General features: G+C 40.7%; 1 protein-coding gene across 4 annotated transcripts in view; it reads right to left on the bottom strand.

The window, feature by feature from the left end:
• Positions 1 to 16712, bottom strand: part of lrrc45 (leucine rich repeat containing 45) — a 31652-nt gene that overhangs the window by 12598 nt on the left and 2342 nt on the right. For 3 of the 4 annotated variants that reach the window (XM_061908728.1, XM_061908725.1, XM_061908726.1), the window contains 10 exons: positions 11603 to 11892; positions 11258 to 11319; positions 10840 to 10910; positions 9799 to 9977; positions 9225 to 9272; positions 6928 to 7056; positions 3976 to 4088; positions 2464 to 2522; positions 2143 to 2220; positions 1718 to 1853 (listed from right to left, as the gene is read on the bottom strand). In XM_061908728.1, coding sequence (XP_061764712.1) covers positions 1718 to 1853; positions 2143 to 2220; positions 2464 to 2522; positions 3976 to 4088; positions 6928 to 7056; positions 9225 to 9272; positions 9799 to 9977; positions 10840 to 10910; positions 11258 to 11319; positions 11603 to 11822 — 1095 coding nt within the window. In that variant the 5' untranslated portion in view covers positions 11823 to 11892. The remainder of the gene's footprint in view (positions 1 to 1717; positions 1854 to 2142; positions 2221 to 2463; positions 2523 to 3975; positions 4089 to 6927; positions 7057 to 9224; positions 9273 to 9798; positions 9978 to 10839; positions 10911 to 11257; positions 11320 to 11602; positions 11893 to 16712) is intronic. The other variant, XM_061908727.1, reaches the window with a different exon arrangement.

The following is a 16712-nucleotide window of genomic DNA, read 5'->3' as shown; positions in this document are numbered from 1 at the left end:
GCAGAGGAAAGTCTAAAGTGTCATGTGAAAGCGACTCGAAGCTGCAAATGTGGAATTTGGAGACAAGCTATTTCGACATAAATGGCGCACTTAGCCAAAATAAACCGGGGAAAAAAACGTCCCCAGCCAGCTGGAGCAAAGAGACAACTGTCTATCGAGTGAGTCACACTTTATATTGATGATGATACATGCAGCAGGTAATGGTGTTATTACAACTACAGTACATATGCTGTTTGGCTAGCTGTTTAAAACATGAAATGGGGGCTAATACTTTACAGATACTGTAATATGATTGTTCATGTTTTTCAGTCAGTACAGATAGGTGTCCGATCACGGTGTTGTAAATTAAAAACTCAAAACATGTTTTGTGCTGACGGAGAAGCTAGCTTATCTTTTGCCATAGTCAGCTTTTAAGGCTAATACCGAAGCACGCCGATGTGTTACTACGATAGAAAAAGAGTTCCTCAGTGTTCGCTCTTACAAAAACTATGTCGCTACAGCTTGGTTATTATACAGATTATGTAACGTAAATGAAGTATTGGTGATGGTTTTTGAATGAATTTTTAAAGTGATTTAGAGGTAGAATTGTTTTCTCCCATGTCGGACCTTGGTTTAATTCGGTGCCCTGTCACAATGAGATAATTTTTTTATCCTGATCCATTCGCAGGTTACAACACTCAACTTAGATTCTCATTTCTTTTTCCTATCAAAAAAATGACATCTTCCTATATCTGGGGTCTAGAGGGCAAGCCAGAGCTTCTCCTCCTGTCACTCACACATACTAGAGAGACAAGAGACCCGCTCGGAAAAAAGAGTGTTTTTTTACCCTTGAGCTTCTTTTCCTGTTTCAGCAGTGCCATTTTAGATTTGCTGTTTACGAGTTTCACAAGGATGGCCGGTGTGGTGTTATTGTTTCTTTCATTCAGTGGATGCATCTGGTTCTTCTCCATTATTCGCAACTTTTGTGTAAGACCTTGGTTTAATTCAGTGCCCTGTCATGATGAGATAACTTGTTTGTCCTGATCCATGTCACCTATGGTATTCCTCAGCATAATGTTGTCTCGTTTCACTGCAATAATTTATTCTTGGGGAATATTCACTTCTTGACGTATTTCCTGAAAATCTCTTCTCATGTTATTATTCTGAGTTTGCAGACTTGCTATATTTTCCTGCAGACTTCTCAGATTTTCTTTGTATTCCAATGTTGCTGTTCTCAGATGTTTAAGTTCTCTTGTTACTCTTTCCAGGTCTGCTTTTTGATCTTCTTTAAGGTCTCTAGTAACTCTTTTCAGGTCTACTTTGTGATCTTCTTTGGTGTATCTGATTACTCTTTCCATATCTGCATTATGATCCAATCGTGCATTTTCTAAGTGATTTACCATTTTTTGTAGTATCAAGTTTTGTTTCCCATTGTGTTCTGTATCCAACATCAAATCTTGCTTCCCCTCCGTTTCCGGTGCCCAGAGATTCATTTGATTCAGATGACACTGAAGGTTTTGGGAATTTAATTTTTCTTCTACATTTTAAAAACTGCAGCAGTCAGTGCCTCAGCTAATATCTGCTCGCTAACGGCAGTTGCTTCTTTAGTGACCTGCGGCAATTTTAACTTGTTTATTTAAACAATTTCGTACCTTTTGCTGTTCAGAGATCAACTTAATAACCCACCAGAAGTCAAAATATAACATGCACCTTTTAGTCCTTTAATGTGTCTTTATACCTCTTGTTCTTTTTTCTTCTCTTTGTTCCGCACATCAAGCTGTTGCTCTTTCTCAACCTTCAGTTTTGCGATCACCTCGGCTAAGTTGTGATTTTTCTGCTCAGAGAGTGCAAGGGCAGCCTCCATCATCTGCAATCTGCACATTGTAAACATGAAACTACAGTATTTGTTGAAGGAGAGACTCTTTTCTTAGTGGCTGCAAAAATCAGTTTATTCATCACATTATTGTTTTATATGTTAAGCGCTAAATACTTGAGGAGGAAGTCTTATAGCAGCATCGACTTATAGTGCCCAAAACCATGCAGAAAAAACATGTGTCTGCATAGTAGATTTGTGTTATTCTGTTTATCAAACTTTTCTAGAATGAGGGTCAGGGTGCAAACACACTGCTTTATAGAATAAATATTGGGTGAAAATATCATCACCTGGTAGTGAGAGCATTTACAGCAGACTTCCTCCCGTTTAGAGCTTCCTGCAGTTGCCTGATCTGTATGTTGGTGGACCTAACATGTGAAAAAAAATAGAGCAAGTAAAGCAGGCAATATTTCAAAATGGTGATTTAAAGTCATGATAATGAAATCACTTTGACGTTGAGCGACATGGAGTCTTTATGTTGTGTCTATTTAAGTGTAATGGTATCTGAAAAGCAAAACAAAAGCTATGGTATATTTCATAGTAATGTAGAGTTGTGGTCAGAAGTTAGTACGCTGACTGTGGTGTGTTATGGGTGAATTATATGTTCTTACCTGCTTGATCGTCCCATCTCTTCTCTCTGCTTGTCAATAGTGACCATCAAGTTTTGGAACTAAAGTGGAGAAGCAAAGCAAAAATAATTCATATTTACATTTTAACTTAATAGTAAACCTACAGTAAATGTATTATTAAGTACATGCATATTATATTGTTATTAGAAGCAGCAGGCGGCTAACAGTACAACTAGTAATAATAATCTAAAAAACAAATTTAACAGGAGTAATACTATGGAACTGAACCTTGGTATTTAGTCATTTGTTTGCCTGTTCTAAAAAGTATAATTATACTTATGCTGACTATTTTCTTTCAAGACAGTACAGTGGTATATTATTTTAAAAGTACCACAACCTAGGAATGTTTTGAGAAAAGAGTCTCTCAGCTAATTGTTTTGTTTTAAAAACTCATCAAAAACATAATGGAGCTTGTCGCCACCTTTGCAAAGCAATTTGAGCATATGACTGCTCATTGTCACCATACTGAAGCAGAATGAGTAACGCCAGCAGAGAATGTTAAAATAATATCTATAAAATAGAAAGAGTATAACGCCAGCCAAGAATGTTAAAATAATATTCAAACAGCAGACCTTTTATCCATGAAAATGTGTAATAGCTGCTGATGGTGTGTTTGACCATGGACCGAGATACTGTAGAAGTCCACTCTCCATGGTAAATACTGTACAATATTATTACATGACTTTAAAAACTACTGTAGTTGTTAGTAGTATGTTCTATAGTATTGTTTTTATACAGTATGTTTTACCTGAAAATTTAAAAAATATCCATATTTAAAAAGCATTTTGCATGTTAGAATTGTGCTGTTTTGATGGGGCGTCAATCCCCAATTAAAGTAATTTAAATTAATTTCTGTGGGAGCCATTCATTTAAGATACATGTATCAGTGTTTTGAATCAACAGCTTCGTCACAGAATTTATAAAGCTCCTAAATTGAGGTACTACCATACTAATAATCTGGTCAAGGATAAAAAAAATATCACTAAGTGATTTTAACAACTACAATAAAAGAGGATGCAGAATGTTGAGCTACCCATAGTGGTAAAGGTGTGTTACAACAACACTTTTTAAATTTGATTTTAGAGTTTGTTGGTTCTAATAATAATAATAATAACAATGGATTATATTTATATAGCGCTTTTCTATCAACTAGACACTCATTTTCATACACTTTAGTATGATTTGCTTATTCAATATTTTTAGTGTCCAGTATAGTTGATGAGGGATTGAGTGGCAAAAAGCACATGATTTGTGTTATATTTCACAGGTGTGATATTTTACTATGTCTTTAAATTAAACAAATATGTAGTAATTTGTATTAATTATCACCCAAAACCAAACACTTTACTTCTATTTACTGTCACCTTGCAGGTTCATCTTAGACACTTACATACAGTAACAGAAGTATCTGCATTTTTATAATGTAGTCTACTCAGAGATCAAAGTGAATATGACTATCTCCTGTCCAAACTATTTATGTAGTGCCTAAAGTACCTGTTGTCCTTTCTCCTGTTTCAGGCTCTGAATCTCCCTGCTGAGGACCTGGGTTCTGCTGTGACTCTCTATCAAGGCGGATCTTCGGTCTGTGTTGCGTCCTACAATCTGCTCTGAAGAGGAGAAACAACCAAAGTGCAAAGAATTTCACCATCAAAATGGAAGCCAATCTCCTCTTGTTTTTCATACTGCCAAACTTGGCATATGATATAAAACAACACACCCATTATGACTCGCAGTCATTGTGCGTTCCACTGACAAAAGAAAATTACCTCTTTTGAATGTTGTAGCACTTCTCTAATTTGGTTTCGCATATCCCTATTTATAGGATCTTTCAAATTAACATGAAGTATGATACTGGTGTCAACTGACTGTTTCCATCACTTGGCATTGAACCGTGGCAATGACAAACACTTGTACACTGTGCACGCTTGCCTTCAAAACGTTTTCCTAAATTGCATCACATCCTAATTATTTTTATATAAAATTTACTGTGGAAAATCAAAACTGATACTGTCCAAAATAATGATTAAATACTCCTTTAAAAGGTTTGAGCTATTACAGATTGAGGTATGGATTAGATAGATTAGGGGTCTGCCGATGCAATTATTTCCCTTCTGATACGATACCGATTTTGGAGTTGCGTATTGGCTGATACCAAAATTAACGCAATATGATATCAGCCCAATTAATAGTGCATACTTTTATTTTTTGTAATGTGGAATGTTAGAAAAGGCTTGATCAAGTGAAATTACTCATAAAGCGAATGGTAGCGATAAAAACACCAATCTCATGAAAGACTTATGCTTTTTAAGTGGCTTAATAAGGTGTTTTTGGCGACACCTAAAGGATAAAATAATTCATTAAATTAAGCTAATGACATAGTAAGCTGAATGATGCAGGCATCGATTGTGACTGAATACTTTCTAATACACTTCTGTCTTGGAGACATATCTGCAAGTAATAATATGCAACTATAATTGGTTGTTTACAAAAGTAATTTTTTAGACTATAATATTAAGGACACTTATTACGTATGTGTAGATTGTGAGTTATTGTGTGCTTAGCTGTTGTGTAGCTGCTAGCTCCTGGTAGCACATATATATATACAGTGAGAGTAAAAAGTATTTGATCCCTTGCTGATTTTGTTGGTTTGCCCACTAATAAAGACATGATCATTCTATACTTTTAATGGTAGATGTATTCTAACATGGAGAGACAGAATATCAAAACGAAAATCCAGAAAATAACTTTCAATAATATATTTTAATTCATTTGTATTTCATTGAGGGAAATAAGTATTTGATCCCTCTAGACAAAAGCAGTTAATACTTGGTGGCAAAGCCTTTGTTTGCAAGCACAGCGGTCAGACGTTTGTGGTAGTTAACCACAAGGTTAGCACACATATGAGGGGGAATTTTGGCCCACTCTTCTTTGCAGATCCTCTCGAGATCATTCAGGTTGGTGGGCTGTCGCTTGGCAACTTGGACCTTCAGCTCCCTCCATAGATTTTCAATAGGATTGAGGTCCGGAGACTGGCTGGGCCACTCCATGACCTTAATATGGTTCTTCTTGAGCCACTCCTTTGTTGCCTTTGCTGCATGCTTTGGATCGTTGTCATGTTGGAAGACCCAACCACGGCCCATTTTCAGCTTCCTGGCAGAGGGGAGGAGGTTGTCCCTCAAGACTGCATGGTACATGGCTCCATCCATCCTCCCACTGATGCGGTGTAGTAACCCTGTGCCCTTGGCAGAGAAACACCCCCAAAACATAATGCTTCCACCTCCATGCTTGATGGTGGGCACAGTGTTCTTTGGGTCGTAGGCAGCATTTTTCTTTCTCCACACACGACGTGTATAATTTAGGCCAAATAGTTCAATTTTGGTCTCGTCTGACCATAGAACCTTCTCCCAATCACTTTGTACATCTTTGAGGTGATCATTGGCATACTTTAGGCGGGCATCCACATGTGCCTTCTCAAGCAGGGGTACCTTTCGGGCACTGCAGGATTTTAACCCATTCCGTCGCAAAGTGTTGCCAACTGTTTTCCTGGTGACTGTGGTCCCAGCTGCCTTGAGGTCATTCACTAACTCCTGCTGAGTGGTTGCAGGACGATTTCTCACATTTCTCATGATCATTGCAACCCCACGAGGTGAAATCTTCTGTGGAGCACCAGATCGAGGTCTATTGATGGTCATGTTATACTTTTTTAATTTTCTAACAGTTGCACCAATGGTTGTTACTTTGATTCCCAGCATCTTGCTAATGTTTTTGTAGCCCATTCCAGAATTGTACAGGTCAACAATCCTGTCTCTGAGGTCCTGAGAGAGTTCTTTTGTGTTACCCATGTTGGAGAGCTTGGACTCTGTCTGAGTCTCTGATCAGGTGTCTTTTATACAGGTGATTAGTTAGAACAGGTGTTTTCAATTCAGTCTTCAATTCCCAAGTTGATTGGGAGTGTAACTGCTCTGTGAAAGCCAAAAATCCTAATGCACACTAGGGGATAAAATACTTTTTTTTCCCTCAATGAAATACAAATCAATTAAAATATATTTCTTAAAGTTATTTTCTGGATTTTCTTTTTGATATTCTATCTCACCATGTTTAAATACATCTACCATTAAAAGTATAGAATGATCATGTCTTTATTAGTGGGCAAACCAACAAATTCAGCAAGGGATCACATACTTTTTACTCTCGCTGTATATACCATACCATGTTTACCTTTTGTAAATGACTTCACTAAAATACAAGAAAAGACCAATAAGTGTGCTTGAGCTGACGCTCCAGTTTTGTACAAGTCACCAGGAATGTATGCACCGGCGCTTATGCAAGCAGATATCATCCTTTACTTGTTACTTTTATACAATAGTACTAAGGTAAACAAAAAAAATGCAAGAGTAACAAGACAAGATCAAAACACATATAGAAAGCAAGTTTAATCAGACATACCGAGTGCCTTGAGTGTGTCACTGGGTATGTTGTTTCCTGCCAGCTCCAATTGCTCTATACTGTGGTTGCTCTGCAGAGCAGCTACAAGATACCTGCCTCCAAGAAGACCAATATTGTTCCATCTCAGATCTGTTCACAGTGAGAATATGAAACAAAGATGAAGTTTTTTGCCATAATTACACAAAGTGGGCTTAGATCAGTAAAGTTATAAGGTTGTCAATCCTAAGAGCATTGGATCAGCTGTGAAGAACTGTGTTAGTAGCTTCATGTTCTGGGGATATTTTTACACAGACAAACAGACAGACAACCATTCACACACTAGGGCCAATTTACCCAAACTATTTAAATGAACTAATGTTGCTAAAAAGAGTGGTCAAATATTCAGGCAGAATTCTGCGAGAAGCTTGTTGATGGTGACAGAAGGCTCTGGCCGAGTTGAAAATTAAATAAAATCGCAATAAATTCAAAGTTGTGCACAAAAATAAGTCAGCGTGTATATTGTATAATAATTCCACCCAAGAAAACGAACAATTCAAGTAAATCTTTAAAAGCCCAAATGCGACAATGTCGCCTGTCATCTGTTGTCGTGATCCCAGGATGGAGAAGAGACAAGCAAGTGGAAAGTTGTTGAATTAGACACACAGCAGAAGAAATGTAGCACAGTTCTAGCAGGAAGCTAAATAGCAACAGAACACTTTGGCATTAAGAAGAACAGCATGGGGACAATGTGGAACTAAATATAACTAAGCAATGGGCAACAGGTGTGCTGGCAAGACAAGGAACAGAAAGTGAAATGGTGAAAAACACAGAGACAGAATATACTGACAAAAAACAGCACCGGGGCAGGAAGTGATACTAAACATAGGAAAATAACAAAGTCCAAACTGTCGTGTAGGATGATGACACCAAAATTAAGGGACATTAGTTCCATGACGAATGTACGTAAACTTCTGACTGGAAATATGAGCAAACATCATAATCGTTTTTCAGATTTGCCATATAAGGGTTTTCTTGCAAAAGGTGCAGTGTTCTTGATATTAAATGTTTTAATGTAACAACAACAACAACAACCAGACATAAGCAATGGTAGAGGAAAGCACAACAATGTATTGTCTGTGAGAGGGACTGTTAGCTTCTCTGCTAAAACTAAATGGTCAACTTTTGCAGTGTTTTTGCAGCTGTCATAATTGAGCAAACAGATTGAAACATCTACAGTACCACTACAGTATCTGCACAAAGTTGTGAAAAAAAGAGAGAAAGAAGGCGATTGTGGCTTGCACGTCTCAAGTAGAATTTGGATGACGATGTGGATAACATTTAAATTTGCTCTGCTCATTTTGTATCTGGTATGTATGAACACCTTTTTAACCATTTTTGAAAACATATTGCTAAGAAGCAAGTACTCGTTTTTATTTAAGCATGATAAGATGACATTCGCAAATCCTTCTTGCCTTCCTCACCCAACCATAAATTAAGTGTAAACACTAAACAGATGACCTTTTTAGTTTTTAATGCCAGTTGCTGGATAAACTTAGAGAAAATAATAGGCATTAGAAGCTGACCTGAAAATATTGTCATAAATAATCGAAATAGCATATGATGATTATATTCTCCTAATAGTTTCACAGTTGAGTACACTACTCCCAAAGAGAAATTAACATGTGCTTACTGTATATAATATTATGATTTCACTGGTAAACATCTCATTTTGATCTCCTTCGGCAATTGGCGCCACTTCACCCACAAAACACTCATTTGGGGGGGTTAAGTTCATCCTTGTGTACTTTCAGCATCTTTTGACACTTTTACATGATCATTCCATTTACTTTCAACGCAATGCTTACTTACAAATGCTTCCCTCCTCCACATCCGGGTTCCAAACATTTGATTTGTTTCCATCCACCGGCTTCAAGCATGCATTAAAAAGATCGTTTTGCAGCTATACATTGTTGAACTTGCACTTACCCATCATCTTACGCAAGTCATTCGCTTCGCTCTGGGCTTTTGTTTAATTTTCTCCGCTGCTATGCTAAGCTGTAATAACAAACCGCTGTGCGTTCACGGCACACTATCTGCAGGTGCGCAGTATACTCTGAACGGGCAGCACAGGTAGCATACTTTCTTACCGTTTTGTAGTTATGTTATAATGTTCTCAAAAATCAAAACATTTAAAAGCAAGACTGAAGTTTAGGTAACTCATGATTGTGAACGATAGGCAAAACTAAAAAAAAGTGAAGTTCGCCTTTAAGGCCTACCATAGTCCAGGGTCACTATGGCTGCAGGTTAGAGGTAGTTACCTTGTTTATTCATGTGATTAAAAGGTGATTCCGAAGTGAACATGAGGGCTGTGAAAATAAAACAAAACTATATAGCAAATTGTATATAATATTTTTGAACAACATAATACAGTACCCCGAAAGGGACAAGCGGTAGTAAATGGATGGGTAATATATTATAGTACAAGTGCAGCTGGGATAGGCTCCAGCTGTATCATATATATCACCCATCCATCCATTTCCTACCGCTTTTTTCCCATTCAGGATCACGGGGGGTGCTGGAGCCTATCCCAGCTGCATTTGGGCGGAAGGCAGGGTGCACCCTGGACAAGTCGCCACCTCATCGCAGGCAGTATATATCATATACCTTATATATAATATGTAAATATTACATATATGTTATATTATATATTGCTACTACGGTACATTTTTAGTATACTTCATATCTGCATTATTATTTCCATCCTTTGTAACTGAGCTACTGTGTGGAACAATTTCCCTTGTGCATCATTAAAATTTGTCTAATCACCCTCGCAACCCTGTGAGTGATAAGCAGTAGAAAATAGATGGATGTTTTAAGGTGGGTATGTCTCACCTAGCACTTTCAGTGTGCTGTTGCGTTTGAGTGCCTCAGCAAGCTCCAATGTTCCATGATGGTTGATCTGATTGTTACTCAGGTCGAGATGTGTTAGTGCACCGTTGGAGCCCAGACCTTCGCAAAAAATAGTGAAGGCTTTGTCCCACACTCCAAGAGCATTCCAGTCCAGTCCTAACCTGTCAAAATATTTTTGTCTTTTTTAGCAAAATGATTGGCAGTGTATGCAACTCTTGCATTCAATAACCAACTTGATCAGTTTGGCTTACAGACTTATTAGGTAGGACAGCTCAAATCTGAGGGCCTGGTGCAGGATCCAAAGGATGTATTCTCTACATGAGGGGTCATGCCCAGACAAGGTTTGTTACGCTTTACTGTGGTTGTTAAGCTACAGTGATATAAGACATCTGCTAGGACTCAGACTAGATAGGTCCTATCTAAGTCTGTGAGCAAGAACTGATGACTTCCATGACAATGTGAGCAGTCTTTTTGCGATGGATTCATAAAGCCCTGAAAATACCGTTACCTGAATGAATGAAAATATTCACAGGCACCTAAGAAGCAGGTTGTTTGCATTGTGTGGGGAAGCCATCAGTCCTAATTAGGCCATACATACAGTGAGGCAGGGGAGTCTAAAGTGCAGCCTCAGGGCCATAATCGTCAAGTAGGTTGTTTTTTTATTGGCCCTCAACATGTTGTAAAACCAACATTTATAAATATTTGATTAAATATATTATTTGATATTACACTATTTTACTTTGTTGCCTAAAACACAAAGCAAATATGTGAATGGTTAGTTTAGATACCTTATAATATATTGGACTATTGAATTGGTTTTACCTCTTTATTGTACAAAATGTATGTACGTTGACCCCCTGCATCCTTCACTTTTTCTGTTTGTGGCTATATATACTTGTAATACATTTCAATTGTAAGTACCGGTACACAACACAATTTTCAAACAAATACAGTATATTTAAAATAATCAATATTTAATTCAAAACACTTGCAATATTGTGTATTACAGAAAATAATTCTCACCTAATAAGAGTCTTATTGCGTGTCAACAATTTTCCCAACACCTCTGCCCCAGCTGATTTCAGGTTATTTCCCTGCGAATAAAATTGTTCATCAAATAATGTAACTTCAATATGTATCTGAATGATGTGTTAGTGTTTACAATGAACAAAACATGAATGACAAACCACTTCATAACACTGGACATTTCATGTGTATCTGCTCTATTGCACAGCTCCCATTTGCACCATTTTTTGATTGTGTAAATATTGTATGCAGTTTTTTCATGTGCTTTCTTGTACTCTTTATTATTATTATTATTTTAGTTGAAATGTACACTACGCAGCATTTTGAGCACAGCAATTAAGAATTTAATGTACAGGGAAACATATTTCTTACTGTGTATTGCCAATAAACTTTGTATTACATTGTTATGAGTTACCTTTAGATCCAGGGTTTTAACAGATGTATTGTGAAAAAGATCAGTCAGGAAAATGATGGCTCCTACAAGTAAACATACATGCAAAAAAAACGCTGTTATACATGTGCCGATGTAGAGAACATTTTACACATGCAATACTTACGCCTACCACAGAGTAATACAGTAAATAAGTACAAACATGCAGCGAATTGCTTCAACCAAAGACAGTTAAAGGGTGCAATTCAAAGCTGATTTAAATGTATTCTGGCCAATAAGTCAACAATAAATATTAGGAAAGCTTATTGTTAGACAGGCTCTCTATTATATACATTCACAATGTTTGCTTTACATTTTGCTTTTACTGACCTTCCTCACTGAGCATGCAGTCACTGAGAGACACATCAGAAAAGAAGGTATCTTTTTGGAAGGCCCGGGCAAGCACAGTGCAGGTATCCTTAGACAGACTCAGTCCGCTTAAATCCAAGCGGGAAGCCCGGCACTCCTGCAACCTGACCATGACGCTTTCCTGGGGCTCCACAGCTCCTTCCTTACACAGGCGTAAGTATGTTTGCCTGAAAGCCTCCATTTTGATACACTTGTCTTATCTTTTTTCCTCCACATGAGACACAGGACACATCTTCATCCAAACCAAAACACTGGTAAAAAATTGCAAGAAAATTGTAGAAAACAAAGAGTTAAATTAATCTATTTAAACAAACACGATATTGTCTGTATGAATACTGCAGATATTGGTCATAAATTTTAAAAGCACGGTCATGAACAAAAACACTTTTAAGGTTCATATATATAATTAATGAAGTAGTCGAGGTTTCTGTGGTTTATTCGTTATACAGTGCTCTGTAGAGCGGAATATACATTAGGTCAGGAAAAAAAACAGAGGCTATTTCATCCCTACAAACCTGTTTCGCAGGTTTCCCTGCTCTTCAGGGGCTTTCTAATTAATTTTAATTAATGATAAATTGGGCTTCACGGAGGCAGAACGGTTAGTGCGTCTGCCTCACAATACGAAGGTCCTGAGTAGTCAGGTTTCAATCCCGGGCTCGGGATCTTTCTGTGTGGTGTTTGCATGTCCTCCCCGTGAATGCGTGGGTTCCCTCCAGGTACTCCGGCTTCCTCCCACTTCCAAAGACATGCACCTGGGGATAGGTTGATTGGCAACACTAAATTGGCCCTAGTGTGTGAATGTTGTCTATCTGTGTTGGCCCTGCGATGACGTAGCAACTTGTCCAGGGTGTACAACGCCTTTCGCCCGATTGTAGCTGAGATAGGATCCAGCAGCTCCCCCGCAACCCCGAAAGGTACAACCGGTAGGAAAATGGATGGATGTAACTTATTAAATTATTATAATTTATCTTATTACGTGCTTTTATACCCAATCATGACACCCAACTGTTCCCAATTGGCCTGCACACCTTTGGGATGTTCCAAATAAGTGTTTGATGAGCATTCCTCAACTATATCAGTATTTATGGCCACCTTTCCCAACTTCTTTGTCACATGTTGCTGGCATCAAATTCTAAAGTAAATGATTATTTGCAGAAAAAAAAAAAAAAGTTTATGACTTTGAACATCAAATATGTTGTCTTTGTAGTGCATTCAATCGAAAATGGGTTGAAAAGGATTTGCAAATCATTGTATTCTGTTTATATTTGCATCTAATTCAATTTCCCAACTTATATGGAAATGTACAAACGCCGTTTCCATATGAGCCCCGCGGAGGGCGGGGGCTACAAGGATGACAGGGGATGCAAAACAATAACAGTGCAATACGTTTTCATAACATGGTCACTACTGCCTACTTTCTCTTGTTATATTCTTATTTTACTGTTATATTTTTATTCCCATTGTTACTTTTTATTTTTTATTCTCATTGTAATATTTCTCGATTTTGTTTCCATTTAAACCCCCATTATTTACTTTTTACATAGTTTTTTTTATTGATTTCAACTCTGTACACTGCTGCTGGAATTTTAATTTTCCTGAAGGAACTCTCCTGAAGGAATCAATAAAGTACTATTTATCTATCTATCTAAACAGAATACAATAATTTGCAAATCCTTTTCAACCCATATTTGATTGAATGCACTACAAAGACAACATATTTGATGTTCAAACTCATAAACTTTGTTTTTTTTTTGCAAATAATAACTTAGAATTTCATGGCTGCAACACGTGCCAAAGTAGTTGGGAAAGGGCATGTTCACCACTGTGTTGCATCACCTTTTCTTTTAACAACACTCAATAAACGTTTGGGAACTGAGGAAACTAATTGTTGAAGCTTTGAAAGTGGAATTCTTTCCCATTCTTGTTTTATGTTGAGCTTAAGACGTTCAACAGTCCGGGGTCTCCGCTGTCGTATTTTATGCTTCATAATGCGCCACACAATTTCCATGGGAGACATGTCTGGACTGCAGGCGGGCCAGAAAGGTACCCGCACTCTTTTACTACGAAACCACGCAGTTGTAACACGTGACTTGGCATTGTCTTGCTGAAATAAGCAGGGGCGTCCATGATAACGATGCTTGGATGACAACATATGTTGCTCCAAAACCTGTATGGACCATTCAGCATTAATGGTGCCTTCACAGATGTGTAAGTTACACATGCCTTGGGAACTAATGCACCCCCATACCATCACAGATGCTGGCTTTTCAACTTTGTGCCTATAACAATCCGGATGGTTATTTTCCTCTTTGTTCCGGAGGACACCACGTCCACAGTTTGCAAATATAATTTGAAATGTGGACTCGTCAGACCACAGAACACCTTTCCACTTTGCATCAGTCCATCTTAGATTAGCTCGGGCCCAGCAAAGCCAGCGGCGTTCCTTGGTCCATCCATCCATCCATCATCTTCCGCTTATCCGAGGTCGGGTCGCGGGGACAGCAGCCTAAGCAGGGAAGCCCAGACTTTCCTCTCACCAGCCACTTCGACTAGCTCTTCCCGGGGGATCCCGAGGCGTTCCCAGGCCAGCCGGGAGACATAGTTCGGGTGGCATCCTGACCAGATGCCCGAACCACCTCATCTGGCTCCTCTCGATGTGGAGGAGCAGCGGCTTTACTTTGAGCTCCTCCCGGATGGCAGAGCTTCTCACCCTATCTCCAAGGGAGAGCCCCGCCACCCGGCGGAGGAAACTCATTTCGGCCGCCTGTACCCGTGATCTTATGCTTTCGGTCATGACCCAAAGCTCATGACCATAGATGAGGATGGGAACGTAGATCGATCGGTAAATTGAGAGCTTTGCCTTCCGGCTCAGCTCCCTCTTCCCCACAACGGATCGATACAACGTTCGCATTACTGAAGACGCCGCACCGATTCGCCTGTCGATCTCACTATCCACTCTTCCCCCACTCGTGAACAAGACTCCTAGGTACTTGAACTCCTCCACTTGGGGCAGGGGCTCCTCCCCAAGCCGGAGATGGCACTCCACCCTTTTCCGGGCGAGAACCATGGACTCGGACTTGGAGGTGCTGATTCTCATTCCGGTCGCTTCACACTCGGCTGCGAACCGATCCAGCGAGAGCTGAAGATCCCGGCCAGATGAAACCAACAGGACCACATCATCTGCAAAAAGCAGAGACCCAATCCCGCGGCCACCAAACCGGAACCCCTCAACGCCTTGGCTGCGCCTAGAAATCCTGTCCATAAAAGTTATGAACAGAATCGGTGACAAAGGACAGCCTTGGCGGAGTCCAACCCTCACTGGAAACGTGTCCGACTTACTGCCAGCAATGCGGACCAAGCTCTGGCACTGATCATACAGGGAGCAGACCGCCACAATAAGACAGTCCGGTACCCCATACTCGCTGAGCACTCCCCACAGGACTTCCCGAGGGACACGGTCGAATGCCTTCTCCAAGTCCACAAAGCACATGTAGACTGGTTGGGCAAACTCCCATGCACCCTCAAGAACCCTGCCGAGAGTATAGAGCTGGTCCACAGTTCCACGACCAGGACGAAAACCACACTGTTCCTCCTGGATCCGAGGTTAGACTATCCGGCGTAGCCTCCTCTCCAGTGCACCTGAATAAACCTTACCGGGAAGGCTGAGGAGTGTGATCCCACGATACTTGGAACACACCCTCCGGTCCCCCTTCTTAAAGAGAGGGACCACCACCCCGGTCTGCCAATCCAGAGGTACCGCCCCCGATGTCCACGCGATGCTGCAGAGTCTTGTCAACCAAGACTGCCCCACAGCATCCAGAGCCTTAAGGAACTCCGGGCGGGTCTCATCCACCCCCGGGGCCTTGCCGCCGAGGAGCTTTTTGACTACTTCAGCAACCTCATCCCCAGAAATAGGAGAGCCCACCACAGATTCCCCAGGCACCGCTTCCTCAAAGGAAGACGTGTTGGTGGGATTGAGGAGGTCTTCGAAGTATTCCTTCCACCGATCCACAACATCCGCAGTCGAAGTCAGCAGAACACCATCCGCACCATACACGGTGTTGATAGTGCACTGCTTCCCCTTCCTGAGGCGGCGTATGGTGGTCCAGAATCGCTTCGAAGCCGTCCGGAAGTCGTTTTCCATGGCTTCCCCGAACTCTTCCCATGTCCGAGTTTTTGCCTCCGCGACCGCTAAAGCTGCACACCGCTTGGCCCGTCGGTACCCGTCTACTGCCTCCGGAGTCCTATGAGCCAAAAGAACCCGATAGGACTCCTTCTTCAGCTTGACGGCATCCCTCACTGCTGGTGTCCACCAACGGGTTCTGGGATTACCGCCACGACAGGCGCCAACAACCTTGCGGCCACAGCTCCAATCAGCTGCCTCGACAATAGAGGTTCGGAACATAGTCCACTCGGACTCAATGTCCCGCACCTCCCTCGTGACATGTTCAAAGTTCTCCCGGAGGTGTGAATTGAAACTTTCTCTGACAGGAGACTCTGCCAGACGTTCCCAGCAGACCCTCACAATGCGTTTGGGCCTCCCAGGTCTGTCCGGCATCCTCCCCCACCATCGCAGCCAACTCACCACCAGTTGGTGATCGGTAGAAAGCTCTGCCCCTCTCTTCACCCGAGTGTCCAAAACATGAGGCCGCAAATCCGATGACACAACTACAAAGTCAATCATGGAACTGCGGCCTAGGGTGTCCTGATGCCAAGTGCACATATGGACACCCTTATGTTTGAACATGGTGTTTGTTATGGACAATCCGTGACGAGCACAAAAGTCCAATAACAAAACACCCTTCGGTTTTACATCCGGGCGACCATTCTTCCCAATCACGCCTCTCCAAGTTTCAATGTCGTTGCTAACATGAGCATTGAAGTCCCCCAGTAGGACAAGGGAATCACACGGGGTAGCACTTTCCAGTACTCCCTCGAGTGTACCCAAAAAGGGTGGGTACTCTGAACTGCTGTTTGGTGCATAAGCACAAACAACAGTCAGGACCCGTCCCCCCACCCGAAGGCGGAGGGGAAGCTACCCTCTCGTCCACTGGGTTGAACTCCAACGTGC

This window comes from Nerophis ophidion, linkage group LG08 (genome assembly GCF_033978795.1).
Source record: "Nerophis ophidion isolate RoL-2023_Sa linkage group LG08, RoL_Noph_v1.0, whole genome shotgun sequence".
Classification (NCBI taxonomy): domain Eukaryota; kingdom Metazoa; phylum Chordata; class Actinopteri; order Syngnathiformes; family Syngnathidae; genus Nerophis; species Nerophis ophidion.
Note: the sequence above shows the minus strand (reverse complement) of the source record. Positions and strands in the feature narration are given on the sequence as shown.